The sequence below is a fragment of the Medicago truncatula genome, chromosome 5 (assembly GCF_003473485.1).
Source record: "Medicago truncatula cultivar Jemalong A17 chromosome 5, MtrunA17r5.0-ANR, whole genome shotgun sequence".
NCBI lineage: Eukaryota > Viridiplantae > Streptophyta > Magnoliopsida > Fabales > Fabaceae > Medicago > Medicago truncatula.
In genome coordinates this window covers 1368204-1396184 of record NC_053046.1, presented here as the reverse complement: position 1 = coordinate 1396184, position 27981 = coordinate 1368204, and the positions used below count along the sequence as shown (strand labels likewise).

The 27981-nt window shown below is 32.3% G+C and overlaps 5 protein-coding genes across 5 annotated transcripts; 2 read left to right on the top strand and 3 right to left on the bottom strand.

The window, feature by feature from the left end:
- Positions 1 to 1304: 1304 nt before the first annotated feature.
- Positions 1305 to 2111, bottom strand: LOC112421926 (uncharacterized). The gene has a single exon (XM_024784106.1). The coding sequence runs from the start codon at positions 2109 to 2111 to the stop codon at positions 1305 to 1307; it is 807 nt and encodes a 268-aa protein (XP_024639874.1).
- A 305-nt stretch (positions 2112 to 2416) lies between these two features.
- Positions 2417 to 3841, top strand: LOC120580551 (uncharacterized). The gene is made up of 2 exons (XM_039834356.1): positions 2417 to 2780; positions 2873 to 3841. Exon 2 carries the CDS (start codon positions 3041 to 3043, stop codon positions 3839 to 3841), a length of 801 nt encoding a protein of 266 aa, XP_039690290.1. The 5' UTR covers positions 2417 to 2780; positions 2873 to 3040.
- A 1695-nt stretch (positions 3842 to 5536) lies between these two features.
- Positions 5537 to 9649, top strand: LOC11436153 (TOM1-like protein 1). Its single transcript, XM_003610782.4, has 3 exons — positions 5537 to 6204; positions 6633 to 6884; positions 8970 to 9649. Exons 1-3 carry the CDS (start codon positions 5686 to 5688, stop codon positions 9396 to 9398), a joined length of 1200 nt encoding a protein of 399 aa, XP_003610830.1. The 5' UTR covers positions 5537 to 5685; the 3' UTR covers positions 9399 to 9649.
- A 1768-nt stretch (positions 9650 to 11417) lies between these two features.
- Positions 11418 to 13707, bottom strand: LOC11437146 (geraniol 8-hydroxylase). The gene is made up of 2 exons (XM_003610780.3): positions 12713 to 13707; positions 11418 to 12258 (listed from the first exon to the last, which is right to left on the bottom strand). The coding sequence occupies exons 1-2, from the start codon at positions 13634 to 13636 to the stop codon at positions 11644 to 11646; spliced, it is 1539 nt and encodes a 512-aa protein (XP_003610828.2). The 5' UTR covers positions 13637 to 13707; the 3' UTR covers positions 11418 to 11643.
- A 3393-nt stretch (positions 13708 to 17100) lies between these two features.
- Positions 17101 to 19223, bottom strand: LOC11436699 (geraniol 8-hydroxylase). The gene is made up of 2 exons (XM_003610779.4): positions 18267 to 19223; positions 17101 to 17947 (listed from the first exon to the last, which is right to left on the bottom strand). Exons 1-2 carry the CDS (start codon positions 19152 to 19154, stop codon positions 17333 to 17335), a joined length of 1503 nt encoding a protein of 500 aa, XP_003610827.1. The 5' UTR covers positions 19155 to 19223; the 3' UTR covers positions 17101 to 17332.
- Between the last annotated feature and the right edge of the window lie 8758 nt (positions 19224 to 27981).

Sequence of the window (27981 nt, the reverse complement as noted above, 5' to 3'; positions counted from 1 at the left end):
ATCTGAATTCAATCAATAAAAATGTTCAAATTATTAAATTAAACATTATAATTAGAGTTTGAATCACGACTCTTTTATATATATGAGTTTTTTTTGTCTCTTAACTTAGTGGTTAAAGCTCACACAATTAAATGTGGAAAAGTGGAGTGTCCGAAATTATGCAATGTCCCCACCAATTGAGCTAAGCTCACGGGGACATATATGTAAGTTTTTAATAATTACTGTTATTTTATCTATTTACGAAAAAATTAATGCATTCAAAACAAAAATTCCCTACAAAAATAATCTTGCGAAATAAAGAATCTAGACGACATTTTAACAGATGAAAGCGAAGTTTGAAGTTCCCTCGAAAATTCGAAATTTTTTTTTTTCTGCCCTTATTTAATTCCAAAAATACAAAAATGCCCTAGTTTTGAAAAAAATTGCATAAATGCCCTACTTTTCAGAATTTACTGATACCTTGCAACCCCCACTTGCGGGGTACCTTAAAAAAAATTTAAAAACTAACTACCCCGCAAGTGGGACTTGCGGCCTCCTTTTTTTTTTTTTTTTAAAAAAAAAAAAATTAAATAACTATAACTACACTACACGCCTATATTTTTTTTTTTTTTTTTTTAAATTAATAGATTGCTACCCCCACTTGCGGGGTAGGCTTAATTTTTTTTTTAAATTTTTTTAATACCCCGCAAGTGGGGCTTGCGGGTTTGTTTTTTGTTTTTTTTTTTTAATTTTATTAAGGCTAAAATATGGTTTTGGTCCCTGCAAATATGCCTCGTTTTGGTTTTAGTCCCTGCAAAAATTTTTTGTTGTTTTTGGTCCCTGCAAATATGTCTCATTTTGGTTTTGGTCCCTGGCTCCACTTTTGTGATAATTTGCACACGTGTCACATGATGACTGAACCATTTATTAGAGAAATAGTCCCTGCAAAATCTTTTGATTTTGAAAAAGGTCCCTGCAAAATATTTTGTTTTTGGAAATAGTCCCTGCAGGGACTATTTCCAAAAACAAAATATTTTGCAGGGACCAAAAACAACAATTTTTTTTTACAGGGACTAAAACCAAAACGAGACATATTTGCAGGGACCAAAACCATATTTTAGCCTTTTATTAATAATAATAATAATAATAATAGTAATTATTATTAATAATAATAATAATAATAATATTAATAATAATAATAATAATAATAATAATAATAATAATAATAGTAATTATTAATAATAATAATAATAATAGTAATAATATTAATAATAATAATAATATTAATCACTAGACATCCTATAAACAAAATAAAGACTAAATTTCTACTGATGTCTAATATTAATGCAATCTTTGCGGGAATGACCAGTCATCCTACAAACACCGCATCTTCTCTCAGTTTCCACATCGTCCATCTCGGTCCTAATGCGAGTAATTGGTGGACGACCTTTCTTTGCCCTACGCATTGACTTGTTGGGAACCACCTTCGGTCCTTCATAATTAGGCCAATATGTCTGGTGGTGAACCACGTCGAAGTGGATGTTGTATACGGCGTATACACACTCATTTGTGAATTTGTTATCGACAAAAGTCTTGTAGTCGTGACAAAAGCTAGAACATGCGGCAATGACATGTGAGCATGGTAGGTGTAACGCTCTAAACCGTCCACAGTCACACCATTTATTTTGCAGGTCCACTTTGTATTCTCCCTTTGGCAATCCTTCTTTATGATCTATGGTTTCACGGACGGAAAAGGTAAATCGATCCCGGTCAAACTGAGTGACATGATGACTGTTGGATTTAATCACCTCATTCCTGAGATATTTCATGCTGTTTTCGGAGAATGGCTCACCAGAATTTACCCTTGCCGCTGCCTCATGTCCTCTTTTAGCAAACAAGGCCGCCAACCTGTAATATGATGCTTTCACGATAGCTGTGATCGGAAGTCCTCGAATACCCTTATACACGTTGTTTTGTGACTCTACCAAGTTACTTGTCATATGGCCCCATCGTCGACCATCATCATGTGATTGAGTCCACTTTTGTTTGGGAATATTGTCGACCCATGCTAAAGCCTTTCGGTCTGCAACAGCAATTTCAGAACGGTAGTATTCGAATGTAGGGATGTTCATGGCGTAACCTGCATTGTTTTGAAAAAAGTTAGATGTGTCATTTTAAACAAATAAAATGTCGAATTTACGTGGAAAGAGATATGATTTTTACCCATGCATTCAACTTTCTTCTTTAGTTCTCCATCCTTGAATGATCTCATAAAGTTTTGTGCAATGTGTCGGACACAATAAACATGGCTTGTCGGAGCATCGTGCCATCCATTCTGTGGATCATCATACGCGCTCTTTATCGACACATGTCTATCAGAAATGAGGCATATGTTCTCTTGTGGATTTTAATCTAACAAGAAACTATAGTTGGGGATCGGCAGTGTTGACTTACCTTTATCGTGGCTTGTGTGAGGCATCACACCCAAATATAAAAGCACTAACAGGATGTCATTTCCTGTTACAAGTTTGGGGATATTGTCGGTTGAGTTATATCGCTCCGAAAAATGATAACCCACTCCAGTGGCCGCTTGGATTAAAGTAATCGTGATCAATTTTTTTTTTAATATTTATTTCGTCACATTTTCTCACTTCTTATTAATATTATTATTTGATAAATTAGTTACTAAATTGTTTATATCATTTGTTAGATGGACAGGTGCAGGTTCAAGATATTATGAAAATCCAAGCCATGACACTATTTCTTACCGAAAAAAGTTTGATGACATACTACCCCATGATGTAATATTATAATTGATTTTTTAATTATGACTTTATATATATATATATATCAAAATTGTTAACCTTACACTACATCTTATCTCTTGTGCTAGTTTAAATGGAGACCATACAAGAATGTTCCACACAACTTGCCTGAAGAATATTGGGAGTGGACTGCAACAAGTTACCTTATATGTTTTGACAAAGTTGAATGGCATCCAACTGATAGGGTCAAGCTCCAATTTGGTCTGCCACAAGAAATACCAGGGCCCCCACGAGACATGACACAGTACCATGTAATAGACAAACGGTTCAAGACGTGGTACAAATCAAATGGTTATCGCTTTCCAGAAGAGTGCGAACATTGGGACAACCGACGGAGCCATACTTTACCACGCATGCGGCCAAGATCACTCACCCACACTCATGCGTATATTGAGTGGTTGACAACCACATGCAACCCACGTCTAAGGATTTCAATTGAAACAAACCCATCAAATTCAGATCCAGACGAAGCCGAAGAGCCGGAACATGAACCTGAAATTCGCAACAACCAAACACCAATTCATGATGATTTTTGGGATCAAGACATTTTTTCTCAACTACATGATCATCAATCCCAACCACATACAACCCAAAACATTCATGGTTCTGTAATGTATGAATTTCTCGACACCCCCCAACAAAACATCATCCAACCACCACCATATACCTCCCCGAGAAATGCATATGAGCCCCATTATCAGTCAACTTATGGTTACAATGACCCAAACCAAGCTGGCGCATCCAACAACAACTACTTCTCCTATAATGACTCAAACCAAGCTGGACCGTCCAACACCAATTACCCCCCCTACAGCAACCCACAGTACCCAATGTACACCAACCAAAACTACAACCACCCACCAACACCAACAAACCTATTATCTCACTTTTCTCCGGCTTCGTTGAACTCTAGTGATCAATTTCTGGATATGGGATGGCCAACAAGGGAACACGATGTGTCATTGTCATTGGTTATGGTAGTCAAATACAATCAGCTGCAGATAACAACGACGAAGACCAACATGACCCTCAAGTAAATCGCGGAAGAAATCGTCGAAGACGAGGGTGTGGGACAGCCGGACATTTATAATAATTGTAGATATCATCATATTTAATATGTTTATTATTTTTTTTCCTTCTTTTTTTTTATTATTTTTTTTATTTTAAAAATTAAAAAAAAAAAACAAAAAACAAACCCGCAAGCCCCACTTGCGGGGTATTAAAAAAATTTAAAAAAAAAATTAAGCCTACCCCGCAAGTGGGGGTAGCAATCTATTAATTTAAAAAAAAAAAAAAAAAATATAGGCGTGTAGTGTAGTTATAGTTATTTAATTTTTTTAAAAAAAAAAAAAAAAAAAAAAAGGAGGCCGCAAGTCCCACTTGCGGGGTAGTTAGTTTTTAAATTTTTTTTAAGGTACCCCGCAAGTGGGGGTTGCAAGGTATCAATAAATTCTGAAAAGTAGGGCATTTATGCAATTTTTTTCAAAACTAGAGCATTTTTGTATTTTTGGAATTAAATAAGGGCAGAAAAAAAAAAAATTCCGAAAATTCATAAACTGGCCTGACATCCTTACTTTAGCTACACGGCACACAAATTGATTCAATCAACTATAATAATTAATAGGACAAATATAAGAACCTCTTAAATAAGTTAATTAATAGAGGTTGTGTGCGAGCAGCGGAATGTGAAAAGTGGAAATTGTTTTTGTGGCAGTTGCGACGATGTTTAAGGATTTTTGTATAACTTTTGATTATGTTGTTTCGTTGATCGTGGTGTTAGTTTTGTTTTGGTGTTTCTATTTATTAATTTCGGAGATAATCCTTTGTTAGGAGGCGTTTTTCCTATAGTTTTTTGGATTTTTTTCTTTGATTCATGGGTGTATGGGTCTTCCATTAGGACTCCCCATCTATCATTTGTATGTTGTTACTTTAAGACTCCTAACCTAACATTCCTTGTGCTGGTTAAGATTAATTGCGATTTGAATAAATTTCATTTTAACTTTTTTTTTTAAAAAAAAAAGTTAATAATAAGAAAGCATTCATCTTTAAATTTTAGAAATTTTAATTTTAAATTATAATATTTCATATAAATCAAATATAATTTTTTTTTTTACGAAAAAGAATTATGTTATTTGGTGTCCCTTCACTTGTTACCTTTCATTTTTTTTCCACCACATAAATTCTTTCCTTTGGATATAATCAAATTCGCAAACATTTGACATTAAATATAAATATCTTTATTTACAAATATTCAAACATTTATTTCTCACCTTTGCCGAGACCCAACTCGATAATATTCTTCTATTTCAACTGGTAATAAGTTTTCTCTTAAATTAAAATAGCTTTACGTGGAACTGCGAAGACTAATTCTTATAGAAGAATTAATTTCTTCCAATATGTATTTTTTCGTAAGTACCAACCAATAATCTAACATTAGAGAAAATTATCAATCACACAAGTTCTTTATCATTTAGATTGATCAATTATTGATATTATTTTTTCTCTTTTACTTATCTTAAATACAAGTTATTTTCCACTTATTCATCTTTAAAAAGATGAATTTATAGTCACTAAGCTACTAGATCAAGAAAATACAAGTTATTTTTTGAAAGAAAAAAATACAAGTTATTTAAATTTGTCCAAAAAATAAAATAAAAGTTATTTAAATATTCAATTCAACTAATTTTAGAAAGAGGACTACTTACATGTGTTTATTAAAAAAAAAGAAAAAAAGAAAAAAAAGAGAGAGAAGAAAGAGTCTTCTTCAAGACTTAACTCACTTGTTACGCCGTTACGCGTTTTCTCTACTTTTCCACCAAACCCTTCTTCAACCTTATTCTTCTTCTTTAATTTCTTCAATTGATTCTCAGAGACTGAAAAAATGAGCGATAATTTGATGGAAAAAGTGAACGCGTTCGGTGAAAAGCTAAAAATCGGGGGTGTAGAAGTAGGTAGAAAAGTAACAGAAGGAATGAGTTCAATGAGTTTCAAGGTTAAAGAATTCTTCAACGGTCCAAACCAAGTCGATAAGCTCGTCGAAGATGCTACTTCCGAAGCACATGAAGAGCCTGATTGGGCTATGAATCTTGATCTATGTGATTTAATCAATACTGAAAAAGTTAACAGTGTTGAATTGATCCGTGCTATTAAGAAACGGATCATGATTAAAATTCCTAGGGTTCAGTATTTGGCTTTGGTTTTGCTTGAAACTGTTGTTAAGAATTGTGAAAAAGCGTTTTCTGAAGTTGCTGCGGAAAGAGTTCTTGATGAGATGGTTAGGGTTATTGATGATCCTCAAACTGTTGTTAATAATAGGAATAAAGCTTTGGTTATGATTGAAGCTTGGGGAGAGTCTACTGGTGAACTTAGATATCTTCCTGTTTTTGAAGAAACCTATAAGGTGGTTCTTTTTTATTTTTATTTTATTTTATTTTATTTTATAATTATTGATTTTTATGATGATGCTGATATAAGTTTAGTAGATGCTAACTATGTTATGTGCAATTGAATTTCTATTGTTGTTAGCAATTTTTAACTATGAAGCACTGACACAGGCACTAGACACTTACACCTCATCACCATTAATAATTTGAAAAAATAGCATAATTGAATGTAAAAACATGTGTCGGTGTTGTGTCTGACACTGGACATGGCTTCAATCTTAAGTGCCGGTAATACAAAGATTGTTAATGAGCATGATTGGATGAAAATAATTATGATGATGATGATGATGTTTTTGAAACAAATTTAATAGATGCTAATAGTGTTAATTGAATTTCTATTCTTGTTAGCAGTTGTTTATGAGGATGATTTTTTTTTTGTTTGCAGAGTTTGAGATCAAGGGGTATTAGGTTTCCTGGTCGTGATAATGAAAGCTTGGCTCCGATTTTCACTCCTCCTCGATCAGCTACTGTGCCAGAGCCACCTCATGTGGATGATATTCCGCGTCAGTTTCAGCAGGATGTTCCTGTGCAGGGTTATACGGAAGAACAGACAAAGGAAGCCTTTGATATTGCGAGAAATAGCATCGAGCTTCTTTCTACTGTGTTATCATCTTCACCACAACAAGATGTTTTGCAGGTTTCTTTTTTGTATTGTTTTGTTTTGTTAGTTGCATTTTTTTTTAATGTGCTGTGTTTGATGCACTCTTTTTATTAGCATGTTTTGAAGTAGAATGTTGTGTTGCGTTAGATCATGGTTTGCTTCTTTTAAATTAATAGGTGTAGCATGTGTGTTGCATTGACCGCGACAACTGTTTTGGCCTGTGGTTTTTGTCTTTGTTTCTAGGGATTGTTTAGAAGTTGGATATGGAAGGGAAATAGAATGAAAATCATAGTAGTCAATTGCAGATTGCGGCGCGTAGCAGCCGACCCCAAAAATGCTATAGCGGGATAGCGCATAGCGCTATGACCGCTATTTGATAACTTTTTTGACAAATTACGTAAATAATACTATAAATTATAAACAAACATATATCTAATATAAAATTAAATATAACATTCAAATCTCATGAAACATTCATAAATCATACAAAACACTCAAATCTTATGAAAGCTTTTACTCATGAATCATTCATAAATCATACAAAACACCCAAATCTTATGAAAGCTTTAAAGTCTTCAACATAGTATCGAAAGTCTTAATCAAAATTCAACATAGTAGTCAATCTCGGATAGCGGTGCGTAGAGGCCAACCTCAAAAGTGGGATAGCGGGTTAGCGTATAGTGGTATGACAAATAGTGGTCACCGATATTTGATTATTTTTTGAACAAATTACATGAATAATGTTATAAAATATAAACAAACTTACATATTTCTAAAAAAAACTTATATTTAATATAAAATTAATTATAATACTCAAATCTCATGAGACAATCATAAAATCAAAAGATAGAGGAACAAATAAAAAATCATAAAACAAGAGAAACCATAAAACAGAGGAAGAAAAAAGAAACCGTAAAACAGAGTCAATTTGGTTTTAAAAATCCTCAAAATGCCCTAAAATAAATTTAGACATTTGGAAACCAAACAAAATGTTTTTAAAATAGTGTCAATTTGAAAATTTTCAACTAAAATCAAATAGCGGCCGCTATAGCGCCGCTATCTCATACCGCACCACTATGACAATTAGTGTAGCGGTTTGTCGCCGCTACGCTACGCGCGGCCGCTATAGTGCCGCTATCGGCCGCTATTGACTACTATGATGAAAATGTATATAACTTTAGAGGAAGGGAAGGAAGAATAGACTACCTTGTTTGCAAGTCAAAACCCCTCTGATTTTGGGGAATTCCATAAAACAAGTAAAACAGGGTTTTGAGTAGTTTCTAAAAATTTCCCAAACACTACTCCCCACTATATAAATCTCTCGAGCAAGGGAAAAACTAGCCATAACTATATGCCTCTCGCAACCCCCCTTCGCCCGACATAGCCTTGGTATATGTACTTGGCAGAGGTTATAAAGTATACAAATGATGTTAGTTTTGTGATGTTATACATATTCTAATGTTTGGGTCATTGGACTATTTAGAGGGTTATTGAAATATTTAAATATGGGAATGTACAATAATGCTGTGAAATAAAATATAGTTTTTAAAATTGGTCCTCTTTTGAGATAGTTGAGCGTGAAATTGATATTTTCTATGGGTGTGTCTATATACATCTGATGTTTGCTATAGCTAATGTAGATTTTTTTCGGAACAATTCACTTTCTTTAGTTTCTGGCTGTGAGTTTTTCCCCTTGACCACAATAAGACATGGTTGGGTATTGTTTATATGGGTTGATTATATGGGATATAATAATGGGTATTGAAGTGAAATACTGAAATGTGCTATTTATACTTATTTACTTAATTGGACAAGTACAACACCCACGGAAGAACTTATCCTACTATGTTTAGTTAGTTATTATCAGTCAATTTCAAATCGGTGTGTGATTTCTGAACGCTAAGATAGTAACTCGATCATGACCTTGTATGATTTCTGTACATTCATCTTCCCCCTTCCAAAATGGAAAATTGTTTCGTACTTATTAGTTTATTTCCTTGTAAGCTTCCCAAAAGAGGAATACATAAATATTAGCCCGTCAATGTTCCATGTTAGGGAATGAGCATATTGTATCAGGCATCTGTGAGTTACCTAAATGTGATCTTTATTTCCCATCTACAGGATGATTTGACCGCCACACTTGTACAGCAGTGTCGTCGCTCCCAAATTACTGTCCAGCGTATTGTTGAAACTGCTGGGGACAATGAAGCAATTCTTTTTGAGGCCCTGAATGTTAATGATGAAATTCTAAAGGTTCTTACCAAGTATGAGGAGTTGAAACCACCTCCAGTTGCTCCACTTCAACCTGAACCAGCTATGATACCTGTTGCTGTCGAACCAGATGAGTCACCTCGTCATCTTGATGATGCTAAAGAGGACTCCTTGATTAGAAAGCCAGCTGGATCAAGACCTGGTGTCCAGGGAGGGAACAATGATGACATGATGGATGATCTTGATGAAATGATTTTTGGGAGTAAAGTTGGGGGCGCATCAGATGGAGGACATGACACAAAAAAACAATCTTCTAAAGATGATCTCATCTCCTTCTAAGCTGCACTACTAATAATCGACCTTGGACTATCTTTAACGTACTATTACTTTCATACGTAGTTGTTGATTGTGAATTTTCTTCATGATTTCAGATTGCTGGTTCCATGATTGTTATTATTAATTATTGCATTTTTCTGCAATTTATGTTTGAAATATGGTATATAAGTTCTTGACAAGGTATAGGTGATGAGATATCTGAAGAAACAATGGGTTTCATCCATATTCTTTATTATCTGTTACTTTAGTGACTATTGACTACTATGACTCCCCTACCTTTTCTCTCCCTTATTTATCTAGGCTTCTAAATTGTAGCCTCTGGCCAAACGCAATGAGTTACGCTGCTAAAAAAAATGTCACTGGGCTATTTTGACTTGACTCAGTTAACCGGTTGGCTGCGGATTCGGGTATAATTGACTTATATTTTTTAGTAAGAAACTACTCTTATTCTTTTACAACCCTCTTCTATTTTTTAGAGTTGCCTTCAAATCACCCTCCACCACCAGTTGCACTGTCACTCCTCTTCTATTTGTCGTAGACTCATGGTTGATGGTACCCTCGGGTGCTGTCTTTTGTAGCCTACCATTTATCGTGGGCTCTGCATGAATAGGCTGACCTTTGCCACAGATAAGACCAAATCCATAATTTTCCTGTTTGCAAGCCTGTCCCTTTGCATCCCTTTACTTATTCTGTAATTTAGATTCAATGGCAGATATTTGGATCATGAATAAGTGCATGGTTATTCCAAAATTTGCAAATTATTGATTCTAAAATCTCACGCTTTCGAGTTATGAGTATATAGATCTTATAAAAACAGGAACTTGAGACTAATTTAGCTTCTGTTTGGATTGACTTATTTTTGAGCTTATGCAAAACAGTTTATGTAAATAAATACACTTTTATGTATTATTTATAAGCTTGTAAATGTGGTTTATGAAAAACAGTTGATGAAGATTTAATTTTCGTTAATGAGACTTATAAATTAACATAAAACTTATTTATTTGTATAAGTTATTTTTCATAAGCTCAATCCAAATGGGGCTTAGATTCGATTGAATCCCACATATTTTGTTCACAAATAAATGTATACTTGTTAGAAAAAAAATTAAAATTGAAATCCAGAATACCAACAAAAATGGGTCTGTGGCAATAATTCGACTTATATTTCATTGCAGATCAATTTATTATTACTCCTAATTATATAATTATAAAATTTAAGTATAATTTTTTTTTACCACTTTTTTTTTTATTCAAACACTTCCATTCTATCTTTTATTATATTTTAAAACTATCAAAATATGTGACAGCCTCCCTATCAACTAATTGAAAAATTTACCTTGTACCACTGCATTTATATCTACATCCCTACAAACCATAAAAAAAAAAAAAAAAAAAAAAAAAATTATCAATTTTACACATTTTGTCATTTGACTACTCACAATTATTTTTTACCCCCTTTCTTTTTCGAATGTAATTGTATGGTTTGGCGTGTATGTAAGAATCAGGTTGCAGAAGTTACATAGTATAGCTTTAGAAAAATCATGGTTTGTTGCCTTAATTTTAACATATCCAGCGTGATACCAAAGATATGTTAACTGGTGATGGGTATAAGGCCTACTGCGGGGAAGACAGTGACCAGGTTCCTAGTAGGATTGTTCAGAGATCTGTTGATTGGAATAGTTTACTTTTCAGAACTGATCAGGATGTTGTTACTTAGAAGCAAATGGTGACTATAATGTCTCTCATCTCATAGTGAGTCATTAGTTACTCAAACCTGATACGACCCTTTTTAGTTTGTATGTTTAGTTGGTTATATAGAGGAACTAAACTAGACTTAGTCTGAACAATTTATCTGTTTTGAAGATTAGTGCACTGTTTTATATTTAAAGATTGATAAAATTTCTTTTCACATAGTAACTTGGTAAACCATAAAGGCCTACTCTAATTTTCTAAAAGGTTTGATTAACTATGTTGCTGATCTTTATAAACAGTAAATCAGATTAGAGCTTATGGCTACAAAAATTACTAATAGACAACACATTTTAGTACTCATGAAATGGATGACAATTTTGTTCTGGTTATATGCTTCTACTATTCATTTTTTATGTATTAAACATCTAAGTGGGCTTGGTCAAGCCATTATATTTATTCATCATGTATGTCTACTCACACTACTATGTTTAATTTCCTTATACATGCCATTTATTGCAATACATGTAAAAGAATTACAAGTTGCTACGTAGGGAATTTAATTACTGATTTTGGTTGGAATAACTCTCAAGGATTCACATTTTCTCAAGGCAAGTCCTTGTATTGCATCTTCCATGTCTATTTCTTCAGGTTTCATATCATTTTCTAGCTTCCAATCAAAAGAAATTAGTAATGATCCCAACATCATGTGCAACATCCTCATAGCTAATGGCAAACCGGGACAAATTCGTCTGCCACTGCCAAACGGCGTGAGCTGAAAATTTTGTCCCTTGATATCGAGCTTTGTTCCCAAAAACCTCTCTGGTGAAAATAAATATGGATTGTCCCACACTTCTGGGTCTCTACCAATAGCCCATACATTAACGAAGATTTGTGCATCTTTCGGAATGGTGTAGCCATTGACTTCTACATCTTCCTTTGCTTTTCGAGGGAGCAAAAGTGGAGCTATCGGGTGCAAGCGTAAGGTCTCCTTGATTACTGCTTGTAAGTAAGGGAGTCTTGTAATATCAGATTCCTCAAGTGGATTTCCTATTCCAATGGTATCTTCAAGTTCTTTTTTAACCTTTGACATTATATTTGGGTTGTGAAGTAGTTCAGCCATTGCCCATTCTAATGTATATGTAGTTGTATCAGTTCCCCCAACAAGTAGATCCTGTTATAAACAATGGTAACAATAGTTATAATCTATTAGATTGAAAGTTTTTATAAATAAATAAAATGTACAAAAGTTCATATAGTTCAAAAAATAATTGATTCTTCATCATATAACTTTATTAAAACATCATTAAAAATTAAAGCATGACATATAATATCAATCGACACTCGCAAGTGCGCGCACACTTATAGATATTTAGAATGTTTATTGTCCCTCATGTCTCTTCAATAAAAACGCAACAGTCTGATTAATCTAGTAGTAGAGAGATCAACTCTCTCTCTCTCTCTCTCTCTCTCTCTCTCGTTAGATTAATCCAACGGATTAGATTAGACCGAGAGACTGGAGGGAGCGGAGAGAATTCGAGTCCATAGAAAGAGGCGTAGACAAAGTGCACAAGAGAAAGAGATATCAAACAATTTGAGTGTAATAGTAGTAAGGGATTAGAAAATACATGTAATAAATGTTCAATTTTTTCTCTATCCAACTCCTTTCTGTTTTCTTCAGGAATGTCGAGCAAGGAGTCTAGCATGTCGTTGTTGGTGAAAAAACCATCCTCTTCTCGCAACTTCAACCTTTGGTCGATTATGTTGTCGAAGACATTGAACAACTTTCCAATATAAAACATATAGGTCTTTTTGATGCCTTGTGGATCAATCAACCTCAATAATGGGAAAAAATCAGCCATGTTTGGCTTTCCAACCGTCTCTGCCATATTCATAACCAAATCCTTATTCTCTTTATTTTCATTAGTACCTGCAGAGTTATTAGCAAAGTCTACAGAAAAAATAGTATTTGACAACATATTAATTGAAGTCCTAAAAGCTACTTTTCCCATATCTATTGCTTCACCCTTAAGGTTCCTTTGAGAAACATAACCGATGAGTTCATCTATTTTTGTACGCCTAATACATTGGTTTGCATCAAGACTCTTGTTGGAGAATAGTTGATTTTTGCATACTTTTCTCATCTCTCGCCAAAGAGGCGAAAGAGGGAGGAATCCAACCCCGAATTGGTCGTGGTTGAAAGCGGTTAAAGCATGAGGTACGGTACGGTCCGAGAGTAAGGAATCATGAGTTTGGAGTATCTCTTTGGCCAAGTCGGCCGAAGAGACAACTATGGTTGTTACTTGGCCTAGTTTTAAACTTAATATTGGACCATAAATTTTGGCAAGTTTGGCTAATGATTTATGTGGCTTGTTGTTCATTACAAAGAGGTTTCCAACTATGGGAAGAGGGAAAGGTCCTGGTGGAAGTTTTGAGTTAGTTTTGTTTCTCATTTTGGTTGCAAATAATGAGTAAAAAACTTGTGTAACAATGAATATTAACAAGAAGATAAGTATATAACTCAGAATATTCATATATGGTATTGTTGCCATTTAGAACACAAGTAAAAAAGGATGTATATGGAAGAAGATTGTTATAACTTCTGTTGTGATGTTTTGTGTTCACTAGAGTGTCCTATTTATAGTGCATCTGAGTCAAACATTAGTAATTTTTTAATTCATTAAAATCATATATGCACATGTATTTGTTAATGATCATTGAATAATTCAATGTTATGTTATGATCCAGTTTTATTTTTAAAAACAACATAGATCATGAGAAGCCTGTTAGTAAATTTAAGATGAGACTTACAAAGAGTTTACTAACAGAAAATATCAATTTTGAGTAAATCACAGGGCCGGGCAAAAACTTTAGCTCCCAGATTTTTTTTACCATGTACATTTAGGTAAAAAAAAAGGTTATGTAAAATTTTGCCAAATAAAATTTACTGAATGAACTTGCAGCAAAAATTGGGATTGAAAAGCACAGTTTTTTAAGTTCAACAACTATGAATAGTATGAAATTGGATTGCCTGATGTAAATATTTTGTAATATTAATGCAATCACAACATTAGTGTGGGTCAAATTTCAATATAGTTTTTTGGGATCTTCTACGGTACACCTTATAAATTAAGGTGTACCGGTACTTTTCCTTCATAAATTTATAAATTAACTATATTTTTTGTGTACTCGCACACTCAAATTTTTGAATGTACCTTAGAATTTGCTAGTTTTTTATTTTTAAAATATGAAAATTACCCATCTTAAATACAAACTGTTTGTTCTCAATCCAAAAGTCAAACATGACGTGACCGACAATCTACCGACGACAAGAAACTATATTACGAATTTAGGTCAAATACATCACACGATTATTTTAGATATTTATAACAAGTTAATATTTTTAGTTTTTTTTTTTTTTTAACAATTTAGTTCCTTGATGTCAACCTATAAAACACATTCTTTAAAATAAATAAAAAGTTGACATTTTTTATTATTTACACTACATGATAGGAATGGTGTGTTTAGCCTATCTTACTTGTACAAACATGAAGTTCTATGACTGATCTACATGTCATGAAACTCTAGTTACTACATATAAATCCTTTAAAAGTTTGACAACAAATTAAGGACTCAACACATATTTTTCTTCTTCATGTATACCAATCATTGAGTTTGGGCTAAACATACATACATAGTGTACATAAGGGACACATCAATTTTTTTAACATAAGTTGTTTAAAAAACGATGTAACTTTTACAGACTAAATTAAAGCATATAATAGTCTCCATTGTACATGCTAATAAATTAAATTATATAATAGTCTCTAGATAGGATTGCCCAAAGTCAATATATTTTCTTATACGTACGTATAGGAATTATATGTACCGTCGTTCAATTTTGAATGAGTATAGGATAGGATTGCATTCATATTCAAAGTCCAAAATGGATGTTTTACATGGCTCGAAAAATATTGAAATAAAACCTCGAATGCATTATTTCCATTTCGTACGGTCTTCCTTTGATAACAAATCAATCATAATCGAATACATGCAGAAGATCATTGAACATGCACAGATATATAAAATTATATGAGTTAATTTCATTAGTATAGTCAGAAACTAGCATGGGTGTGACTTTCTTAACTAGTGGATATTCAAATTTCAAAGTTTCATACACAACCACACAAATATGCAGTGATAATGCATGCAGCGTGTTGCATTAGTTGATATTCAAGAAAAGACTAATTTTGTCAATGTCTTGTATTATTTTAAATATTTGTGACTATTTTTCTTCTAAATAGAGTAAATAAGTTCATTAAAAAAAATAGATGTGATGTTAACATGTGTTATGCAGGCCGGGCTTTGGGGTGAGCAAAGAGCTCAATGGAGCTGGGCCTCTCCAAGATATGGGTCTCATAAATTTTTTATAACCGGATAGTATTACCCCACTAAAAAAAATTATTCTTCTCTTTCTCTCTGATGCCACGTGTTCCATGATCATCACTCAATCACACTTTCATTTTCTTCCCCAATTTGATTTCCTTTTCCTCTTTGTTGTCTTGTTTTACGCCTATTGGAATTGACACCTCTTAGCATTCGGTGTTAGGTGGATGTTTTTTTGGGAGGGTGGTATGAGGTTCCTCATATATACGGTAGTGATTTTCACATTTAGGTGTATCGCATATATACCACATCTTGTATTTATCTTATAAAAAATTTAAATAGAACATTGTTCTTTTAAAAAAAATACGTTTTTATTTTTTTACGGACCTCTTTTTACTTACAGAACCGTAGGAATGGCCATCGTGTTATGTCAATCAATTTGCAGTTAACATGTATGATTGAACTTAAGTTAAAGTTCAAATTTCTATAATTGGTAGATAATAGGTAAATTTTCATTTATAAAAATAACACGTGCTTCATTATAACAAAATAAAAGTGTGAAAGACCCATTGTCTCGTGAGAAAAAAAATGGGGAACCCAATTTATAGCCTTTGAGAAAAGTTAAAACAATTTTTTTTTAAAGGAATTGGAATAATTTAACTCCTAGTTGCTTAAACTAAATTGAAGATGTGGCAATGTTCAACTATATACTGAATTATTTCGGTTTTTTTTTTTTTTTTTTGAGACATTAAAAGATAATTACATTTTTTTTTTTTCCGGATCCAATTAGACATCCAATTCTTGTCAAATTCCATTTTTATGCTTAAGAACTTTAAGATACAACCATCTAACTCTCTCATAAGCTTCACAAAGATTGTGATTCAATTATCAATTCTCTAATTCAACTACTCAATTGAACAAGAAAAGTAGTTAATTTACGAGGATTAATTTTACCATCCAAAAAGATCAATCGGCGCAGCTTATTATCCGCTTCCATTATATTTATATATTTATATGTAATTAATCTTCAACAAACTCTATTTTCAACATTTTTGCATAATTGGTGACAGTACACATACTAATTCCAACACACCAGCTTAATTCATGTTTTCTAATGATTCAATTCCCATTTGGTCTCTAAATTCCCATTGACATCTCAATGTGCATATGCCCCTCCCATGTGCAATTGGATTCTTGGCTAGATTGATTGCATTTGGGCATACATGTTATCAATCATCAATGTCACATTTCTCATGACTAAGTTCTTCCATTAAATTCATCAACCAAAGAGCTTGACAAGAACTCAATGATGCTGCAATGTATTCGGCTACACAAGATGAGAACCACGAGATTCCTGTTATTCCAAACAAAAAATAAGTAACCTACAACGGATAAATGTCACATTTGTTTGCCATTTTTTACAGTGTTTGACATGGTGGTGCATACCCGAATATTTGGTCAACTCTAAGATGCTATTAGTATATACAATTTTTTTATATAAATTTATTCCTCTCTTGAGGAATCACAAATTTATTTATTTATGATACATGTCTGATTTATTCTAAAACACATCTTCATTATTTGCATTTTTTTTTTCAATATCCTTCTACACGTTACATACATTTGAATATATATATAAAAAAAATCACATGTACCATACAATTTTTAAATGAATCGATACATTGTAATCATTTTGCTTACAATAAAATGCAAGACATCCGCTCAACGCGCAGGTCAGAATCTAGTTTTTATTATTATTTATTGATCATGTCTATGTTTACTCACACTGCTATGTCTAATTTCCTTGACAGGCCATTTATTGAAATACACGTAAAAGAATTACAAGTTGCTACGTAGGGAATTTAATTACTGATTTTGGTTGGAATAACTCTCAAGGATTCACATTTTCTCAAGGCAAGTCCTTGTATTGCATCTTCCATGTCTATTTCTTCAGGTTTCATACCATTTTCTAGCTTCCAATCAAAAGAAATTAGTAATGATCCCAACATCATGTGCAACATCCTCATAGCCAAAGGCAAGCCGGGACATATTCGCCTTCCACTGCCAAACGGCGTGAGCTGAAAATTTTGTCCCTTGATATCAAGCTTTGTTCCTAAAAACCTCTCTGGCGAAAATAAATTTGGATTGTCCCATACTTTTGGATCTCTACCAATAGCCCACACATTAACGAAAATTTGTGCACCTTTTGGAATGAGGTAGCCATTGACTTCTACGTCTTCCTTTGCTTTTCGAGGGAGCAAAAGTGGAGCTATCGGGTGCAAGCGTAAGGTTTCCTTTATTATTGCTTGCAAGTAAGGGAGTCTAGTAACGTCTGATTCCTCAATCGGATTTCCTATTCCAATGGTTTCTTCAAGTTCTTTTTTAACCTTTGACATTACATTTGGGTTGTGAAGTAGTTCAGCCATTGCCCATTCTAATGTATATGTAGTTGTATCAGTTCCTCCAACAAGTAGATCCTGTTATTATAAACCAACCATTAGATTGCAAGTTTTATAGTGAATAAAATCTAGAAAAGTATTCATGGTATAATTTATTAAAACATTATTAAAATTTAAAACATGACATATGATATGCGCATGTGCGCACATACACACATATAGGTTTTTAGATCCTTTATTGTCCCTCCTGTCTCTCCAATAAAATTGCAACCGTCGAGTAGCCTGAGAGAAAGGAAGGGACCGGAGAGGATCCAAGTCCATTGAGAGAGATGCGGATAAAGTGGAAAAAAAATAGATATCAAACATCATAATTGTAAATAGTAAGATTAGAAAATACATGTAGTAAATGTTGAATTTTTTCTCTGTCCAACTCCTTTTTGTTTTCTTCAGCGAGCAAGGAGTCTAACATATCGTTGTTGGTGACAAAACCATCCCCTTCTCGCAATTTCAACTTTTGATCGATTATGTTGTCAAAGATACCAAACAACTTTCCTACATAAAACACATAGGTCCTTTTGATGCCTTGTGGATCAATCAACCTCAACAATGGAAAAAAATCAGCCATGTTTGGAGATCCAACCGTCTCCGACATATCCATAACCAAATCCTTGTTATTAGCAAAGTCTACAGAGAAAACAGTATTAGACAACAAATTAATTGAAGTCTTAAAAGCTAATTTTCCCATATCTATTGCTTCACCCTTTAGGCTGCATTGAGAAACATAATTGATGAGTTCATCTATCTTCCCACGCCTGAGATATTGGCTTGCATCAAGACTCTTATTAGAGAATAGTTGATTTTTGCATACCCTTCGCATCTCTCGCCAAAGAGGCGAAAGAGAAAGGAATCCCACGCCAAATTGGTCGTGGTTGAAAGCGGTTAAAGCATGTGGTACAGTTCGGTCTGAAAGTAAAGAATCATGTGTTTGGAGTATCTCTTTGGCCATGTCGGGCGAAGAGATAACTATGGTTGTTACTTGACCTAGCTTTAAAGTTAATATTGGACCATAAATTTTGGCAAGTTTGGCTAATGATTTATGTGGTTTGTTGTTCATTACAAAGAGGTTTCCAACTATGGGAAGAGGGAAAGGTCCTGGTGGAAGTTTTGAGTTAGTTTTGTTTCTCATTTTGGTTGCAAATAATGAGTAAAAAACTTGTGTAACAATGAATATTAACAAGAACATAAGTATATAACTCAGAAAATCCATATATGGTATTGTTGCCATTTAGAACACAAGTAAAAAAGGATGTATATAAGAAGATTATTATTAAAACTTCTGCTGTGATGCTTTGGGTTCACTAGAGTGTCCTATTTTATAGTGCATCTGATTCAAACACTAGTTATTGGAAAACGTACTTGTAACTTTTTAATTCATTAAATAGTCAAGGTAGCAAAGTTTTTGATAACGATCATTGTATAGTTTATTGATATCCACTTTTTTCTGTTACTTTAAAAAAATATTTAGATCATGAGAGACACAACCTATAAGAAGCCTAGAAGAATTCCTGATCTCATCTTCTTCAATGAAACTTACCAAGAGTTTACTGACCATTTTCAAATTTGAATAAGTCGCAAGGCAAAAACTTCAGCTTTTTTATTTTTCATTAATTTTTCATATGAAAAATATTGTTTATAATTTACAAATATTAACGTAACAAAAAAACAGAAAGACAATCATGAGATTGTATGCTTTTTTTTGTAGTGTTACAATGTAACGAGGCAAAAAAAAAAAACAACAAAAAAAGAGGGAAAAAACAAAATTAAGTTATAAGCTTATCTCTCGGGATGACTGATTCCATGTAAGGCGGAGAGCAGAGCACCTTGCATGTCTGATCTTTCCTTAGCCATAAAATCTACATACATATTTTGTTCACTAAGAACATGTATCAATGTAAGAGTTGACTCAAAAATAAAGACAAAAAATGATAATTAAAAATTTTATAGAGACTAAATTAATTTCAGAAGAAATTATAGTAGAAGAACTAAATTGAAAATTTGATATATTTATAGGGACAAAAAATTCAGCCAACAAAGTAAAATAATTAGAGTCCATCACAAGTGGAAAAGGATGCATCGGGATTGGCTAGTCTGGTCGGGCAACCTAGCATGCATAAGCCCGCATTAATATACCCTAAACTTCATACTTGTTGAGATAAAAAATTCTGTCTATAGATTTTACTTAAAAGTATTTTAATTTTTTTTTTTGTTGATTATGATGATCTCGATCGATAGAATTTGTCTCACTTGATCTAACTTTTTCCGAAAGAAGTTTCGTTCTTAATGTTATACAAAAACGTCCCATAAATTTTTGTATTTTACCCTCTTAAAAGCCAATGATTTTCACTTTCAAGATTTTTCACATCCTAAATCTGTTCCAAAAAGATTTCAACTTTTTTCAAGAGTTCCCTTTTTTGATTCTCTAAATTTACATAAGAAAGATAAAGAAAAATCTTAAATAGAGGATCAAAACTCGAGCCTCATAGGTCATTTTGGCAATTATAATTGCTTTAACAATTTTACATAAATTAAGAAATGTAGTTGACATTTTATAAAAAAAATAAAAAATTATGAGTTATTTTACAAAAATATTATTCACTAATGATATGAAAAACCTAAATTAAAAGAATAGAAAATAATAAAGTACGTAATAGTAAATACCTAAGGGAATAATAGGAAAAGTTTGCATTAATAACTTATTGAAATTGTAAAATGACATTTGGAACAAACATATTTTGCTAAAATGACTTATATTTTTGGACGAAAGGATTACAACATAAATCACTCTCCAATAAATATATTCTATTTTATATTATGCATGCTAATGATAAATACACAAATATAGAGTGTATGAAGTAATTTGTACCAAAAAAAGAGTGGATGAAGTAATTTTTTATTTTAGGTAAGGAGTAATCTCTTTTTCTAATTATTTTTATTTCTCTTTCTCGTATCATTAATCAAAGATAATTTTATAATTAAGTGTAAGTTTCTTTTTCCATACCAAATTACTACTTACGAGTTACGATACATATTTTAATTTATTGTATTTTTGGTAAACATATTTAAGTTGCATGTAATGTGTTAAAGCGACATAAGTACATTTTGAGACAGGAATGAGTCTTAAGGATAAGTATACATTAGATTGCATTTATACTTTGGTCAAAAAAAGAGAGAGGATTGAATTAATATGTTTCGTCATTCACTTTGAATACGAGCAGCCTAAACTTATTTATTCACTTATGATTACGTATAGGGTTGCATTTTTCAAAGTCCAAAATGAAAGCTTATGTGGTTCAACAAAACCTTGAATGTATTGATTCCAATGGGTAAGGTCCTCCTCTTATGTCAAAATCATACTATCGTAATTGGTTAATTACATACAGAAAAGTAGTATTATGTGAACAAGTCATCTGTGAGTTATATATCACAGATAATGATAAAAATAATTTTTCTTAGCAAAAATTGACGTTTGTAGTTTTCTTATGATTTTACTACAATTATTGTGAGCGTAGATTACGGTCTGAATCAAATTCTGGCTATATTAAAATTTGAATAATAGATCAGATTGACTTTATAATTCATATTTAACTTGTTTATTTGAAATAGTTTCCAAATTAGAATCTTTCATTGTTTTCAAAGATTTATACATTTTTTACCCCAAAAAACTTATGGGTGTTTATTTCAATTCATATTTGAAGATTCACTGGAATATGATAGCAGCACGAAAGATATATTTTTATGTTTGTTTCAAATTTTTAAAATTTTATTTTTGGGAATAAATTTTTTATGGAAATGTTGTTTTGTTCCTAAGAAAATTGGGAAGAATAAAGTTCTTAGGAAGGTGAGAATAAAATCATTAATTACAATCTATAAATATCGTTTTATCAGTTATTCTCAGGAATATTTTAAATACTAACCAAACACATTTGCTCAGTAAATCTGGGAATAAAATTCTCATCCTTATATTCTTAGAAAAATTATTCCCTACCCTAAGATTATATTTTGTAAACTTGAAACAAATGTCTCCTTAGTTTTTTGAGAATTGATAACTGGACACAAAAAAGCAGACACAAATACGACATCACCGTATTTTACTGTTCACCTATACTCTTATTTTGTTTTTTCTGCTCTTAGACTCTCATAGTCTCACGTACAACACTCTCTCCTCTCTCTCATTTGCAAACCCCTTCCTCTTCCTCTTCTCTATCTCCTCTACAACTCTCTCACTGGTGACCATTCATCGACGTCACTCTCCTGACCTCGCTGGCCTCAGTCTCCTGATTTCGTCGGTGATCGATCTCACAGTTTTCTAGCACGACCGCTCAGATCTATTTGTTGGTGGCGGATCTGTGAGTTTTAGTAAGTGGCGGTCGTAGAGGACAAAATGGTGGTTGCAGGCGGAACAGTGGTGGTGGCGGCACATAAGGGAAGAAGCAGACAAGTTGTAGGGAGATGAAGAAAGAAAAAAAAAAAGGCGAGTTTGAGGACCATGGTGCCGACGAAGGTGGTTATGTGGCTGGTGGTGAGGATGATGGTGGGAGGGTGGTAGATGGTGGTGGGAGAATAGTTGATGGTGGTGACTATTCAGAGTGAAAGAGAAAGAAGTAGAGGAAGAAGTTATAAAAAATGCCCCTCATTTCTACTTGTAATCTCAATTATGCCATTGGATTTTGATATAAATTACAAGACTACCCCTAGTGTCGTTTTTGTGTTAGTATTTTTGTGTTCAATTATCATTTCTCTAGTTTTTTTACCAGTAGAAATGCTCTCTTAGATGAGACAACATGTAAAGCATCTCCGATATGGAGATCATTGATTCTTAAAATCATTGGTGCATTTATTGAAGCTTAGATGAGAGTGAATGATTGACGAGTGATTAAATTAAAGTAGGGTTAAATACACTTTTGGTCCTTTATCTTTCTCAAACTTGTGATTTTGACCCCCTATAAAAAATAATAACAATTTTGCCATCTATGTTTAATCCCTTTTGCAAAAATGGCAACTTCCTTTGATTTTGACCAAGTCGATGCTTATGTGGACACATTCTAATATGATTAGGACACCATATGTATATATATTTTTTTTATTTTTAAATTAAAAGAAAATCCAACTCTTTAATGATTGAAAAAAATAATTAAAAAAACTCCTTCTTTCACTTATCTCTCCTCACAAAGATCTCTTCTTCTCTCTTCTTCTTTCTTCTTCTTTCTCTTCTCTCTCCATTAAAAAAACGAAGAACAATGATAATCATCACAAATAAGTAACTTCTTTAATGGATGAACAACAACTCCTCAACCGCAAATTAACATCAACAACAATTCCATTTTTTCGAGTTTTAAAAAGGGTTGAATATAGATTCGCAAATTTGGGTAAATTTTTTCTAATTTCATTAATTTTGAATCTGGATGAACATTGGTATGCATGTTTGGACGAGTTCAGATATGCCATATGGGTTAACAAATAAGAAGAAGAAAAAGATGTTGAGCAAAAATCAAGGAAAATGGTTAGCTCTTATTGCTTCTTTTTATGTGTGATGATTTTAGTTTTTTAATTTGTGACGATTGTTGTTCTTCATTTTTTAATGGAGAGAGAAGAGGAAGAAGAAGAGATCCGCTAGAGGAGAAAGAGAAGAGAAATGAGTTTTTTATTTTATTTTTATTATTTTTTAATATAACATGAGTTTTTTTTTAGGAAATATATAACATGAGTTGGATTTTCATTTAATTTAATCTATTGATAAGTTATATTGTTTTTCCAATTTACATTTAAGGAGATAGGATTAATTGATTTTTTTCATTGTAATATTTTAACATATTAATTGCAAAAAAGTTATGTAACATACTAAGGACATGTTGATAGTCCTCGCGAGCCTAGCTCAGTTGGTTAGGACAATGCATAAAATATGTAAGGTCTAGGGTTCAAATCCTGATCACTAAAAAAAAAGGACATGTTGATAAATAAATAGTAAGTTTGTGTTAGGTGTATCCTCAATTTTGGACGGTAAGAATTTTAAGTTTTTATTATTTGAAACATAGAGCTTATAATATTTTTCTCATATCATGAATTTTAATTAATTAAAGGTATTTATAAAAGTGTTATGTCATGTTAATTATTATTGTTAGGGAGATAATTTTAAGCCGGCGTGGTGCTTTAATTTACTTTGTGAAGGCTTTGTTCAAACTGACACCACAACTACTTTCGGTCAATCATTCAATCAAACATCAGAAATTGATGGTAGATTGAGGGTCGAACTTCTATTGTCTAATTCATAGGTCACCTTCCAAATATATTACTTTCACAGTATGAAATATATATATTATAAAAGGTTATTTAACATTTCGAGAGTAAATTATCTATGTAAATACAAAGAATTTATTTTATCACAAATAAAGTCTAAGTATCGTATATTCACAACAGTTTATCAACCCAAAAACAAAAGATTGGTGGCTTGGTAGAACAAAGACTCTTGTGGGTACTACCTGATGGCGCCTTGGCTAAAACATCTTACTTTAAGAATCTTGTATTTTATATGGGACATACATTCACCATCAAACAAGAATGCTATGGAGCTGAATACTATGAAGAAAATATTGAATTATCTCTACAAATTGTGTATTTAAGGGAAATAAGTTGTATTATGATCAAGTTTTATTCCATGTGTATTTAAGGATTAGCTAGTTATTTTAGCCATGTTCTTTTCCATGTTTACCAGTTTTGTATTTTTTCAATATTCATTTTTCTTTTGAAATTGTTATTTATCATTGAAATAAGTTTTTTCATAAAATTTACCATGTCGGTGTTGGCAGGGGACTAACATAGAGGTGTTTGTGTGAATGGGGTGGATGAAATGAAATTGAGGAGTGAGTTAATGATTTTCATAGAAAAGTGAAGGAGAAGTAATATTTTGGGTGGAAGGATCAATTTAGGATGAGGTGTTTGTTTAAGTCACGCAGAAAAAACAAGTGTGCGCGCGTGCGTACGTGTGTTCGTATGTGTAGAGGGAAATAAAAAATTAGGTGTAGGAAAATGGAAACTTAGTTTTAAAATAATCAAATAGAGAGGGGGAAAGACGTAGGTTATATTTGATTTATTAAGTTTTATAAATATGATATGATAAAATGACCTAAAATGTATTCAAAACTATAACTAAAATATGTATAAAAATTATAACGATTTGTATATTGTTTTTTGTGTTAAGTCCGAATATAAAACTATTTAGTTGCTACCAAAATTATATTTAATCTTAAATGAAATAAAAAATAAAAAATAAAAAACATTCAACTACTCCTAAGTCGTGCGATTACAACGAACATTGCTACCTAGTTCTTACATATTATCATTTTCCAAATAAAATACATATAGATAAATATGGTTTTCGTTGTTTTGTGATATATAAATGAAAAATGCACATAAATTAACAAAACTAATACAGTACATAGAAGAAGTCTTTCATAATTTTATTCCATAGGAAAAGTCACCAAATTCACCTTGAAACTCGATACCTCCCTCCCTCTCCTGGTGTTGTGGTCACACGTGTTGTGGTCGCCAGTGTTGTTGTCGCAGTTGTTGTCGTCGTCATAGGTGTTGTCGACGCAACTCTTGCTATCGTCGTCGGTGTTGTACCTCCTGCCTCCACTTCTCCTTTCGACGCTTTTTTCCGCTTCACCTAATTGAAGCAATTATTCCACTTCCTACAACAACATTTTGGGTAATGAAAAGGTTGATGTTTATGTTAAAAAAAAGGTATGGTTATGGGATTGTAGGATCTCAGCAGGAGGAGAAGTTGAAGTGGGGTAGGTGGAGGTGGAGAAAACTTTGGAAATGGCGGATCATTGTAGTTGACATCTGGAGATGGAGATGGTGTAAACTGTAAAGACACCAATAACCATAACATAACTAGCAGCAACATAATGCCAAGTTTGTGAATGAGTGAGAGTTTGAGAAAAGGAAATTATATAGTTTTGAAAAGAGAACTGAGGAAAGATGTGTTGTCATGGTTCAGAAGATTATGAGCAACAAGAACACCGTTCTCTTTCTCCTAACAATATTCGTATCTTTCAATAATAAGGTAGAAAATTAAACTATTACAAGCAAATACAAAAGGCACAAAGGAAAAATGTGATTTTCATGTGCATTGTCATGAATTAATTAATTTGAACTTTTAGCATCAAGATAGTATCATTGTCTGCATTTGACTCATGCATTGATTAGTTAAAGATAACAAACTAACTAACACATAACAATCTTAATTAATTCATTTTACTTAAGGTTGATTTTCATTTTATTCTCCTATTCCACTAACGGCATTATGAAAATAGATCGTGTGAAAGAAAGTTGATATAAAAATAGGAGATGTAAAAAAAAGTTGTTAACATCTAGCTGAGCCAAAATTCAATCCTCCTCATTAATTTCCATCTTACCCATTTGTGTGATTTCTTTGAAAGTAGTTGGACAAAAAAATATGTTTCAGTCGCAAAACCTTTAATGATAAATACAAAGTTAATTTATGTCCTTTTGGCACATGTTAAAAAACTCAAAAAAAAAAAATATTCTCTTAAATTTTATGCATTAAATTTATTAAAATGTTAAAGATTAAATTTAATATACATATTTCAATTAACTGTTTCTATATTTAATCCATTAACTTGTGACTAAAGATTATTGAATAAAATTCTAGTTATGTGTAGATATACTTTGAATACCAAAATATTCAACAACAAAAAATTGCTTTACCACTTTTAAAATATAGTTGGATCTAAATATGTTTTATCCTAAAATCATTTAGTGAAAAATCCAATGCATTCGGTTATTGGATCAGTAGGGTTTGCATGCGAAAATTATTCACTAGATGATCATTTGTTGATCCAATATCATCGCCTAAAATATTAAGGTGAGAGAGATTATTAAGTTAAGGTTACCAGCAAGTGTTCTTAAGGCACTTGTTAAGGATACAAAAATAAAAATAATTGATAAATTTTAAATAGAAGAAATTACATTTAAAAGTTTCAATGCAGTAAATGCACCATTTTCAAGACAAAATTCTTCTTTAGTTTTTCTAAAGGCACTTGTTGCCATTTCCCTTAAGTTAATTCCTATTAGTTTTTCTAAAGAATTAGAATTGATCTTACGTACTTTAATTCGGGTAAATACTAGTTATACAAATAATATAAAGTTTTGAGTACAATGCCAACCTATTATTTTTAGTTTTCTTAACAAGTATTTAAGACATTTGTTAGCATAACCCTTATACTAATACAACACCTAAAAGAGAGATAAAAGTTGATGAATTGCAAAAACACACTCCTAATTCATTGACAAAGGGTTCTAAATTGATGCTGATGTAAAATATACGGTTCAGATTTTAAACACAATTTTTTGTGGTGTGCATTGGCATTCAACATCAGCGTAGAAGACTTGGTTTAAACATAGTTTTTTGGTGTGCATCGACAATCAACATCAGCGTAAGAGACTTGGACTTCTTACCGTAAAGATACAATACCATTACACGTTGTAGTGAATCTCAGCCATACATTTGAAATCAAAAAATTCAAATTTTAAACAAATCTAAACCGTATAATTTTAAATGTATGACTGAGATTCACTTCAACGTGTAAATGTGTTGTATATTTACAATAAAAAATCCAAATCTCCTCCACTGATGTTGAATGCCGATGCACACCATAAATGAAAATAAATACATTAATTACATGAGCCTACTAGCCACTACTAATCAAAAGAAGTCAAATACTAGCGCTGCAAATAAACCAGCAAGACCAATACAATGCCTACTTACTATAGTTGCAATTAAAAAGTGTCATGTCACAATTATTACTCTCTCTACATTATTCTGCAAATGTAGCAATCATACCTAGATAGGAATACTATACTCTGCATAGCAAATCACAAGAGGATATAAATACCCAATTTTCGTAAACTCAACTTGTTAACAAGTGCCTCCGAGACACTCTTAAGAATTCTAAAAAAAGAAATTATTTTATAAAAAAGTTAAATATTTCGATTTCTAATATATTGATTATATATATTTTCATGATAAT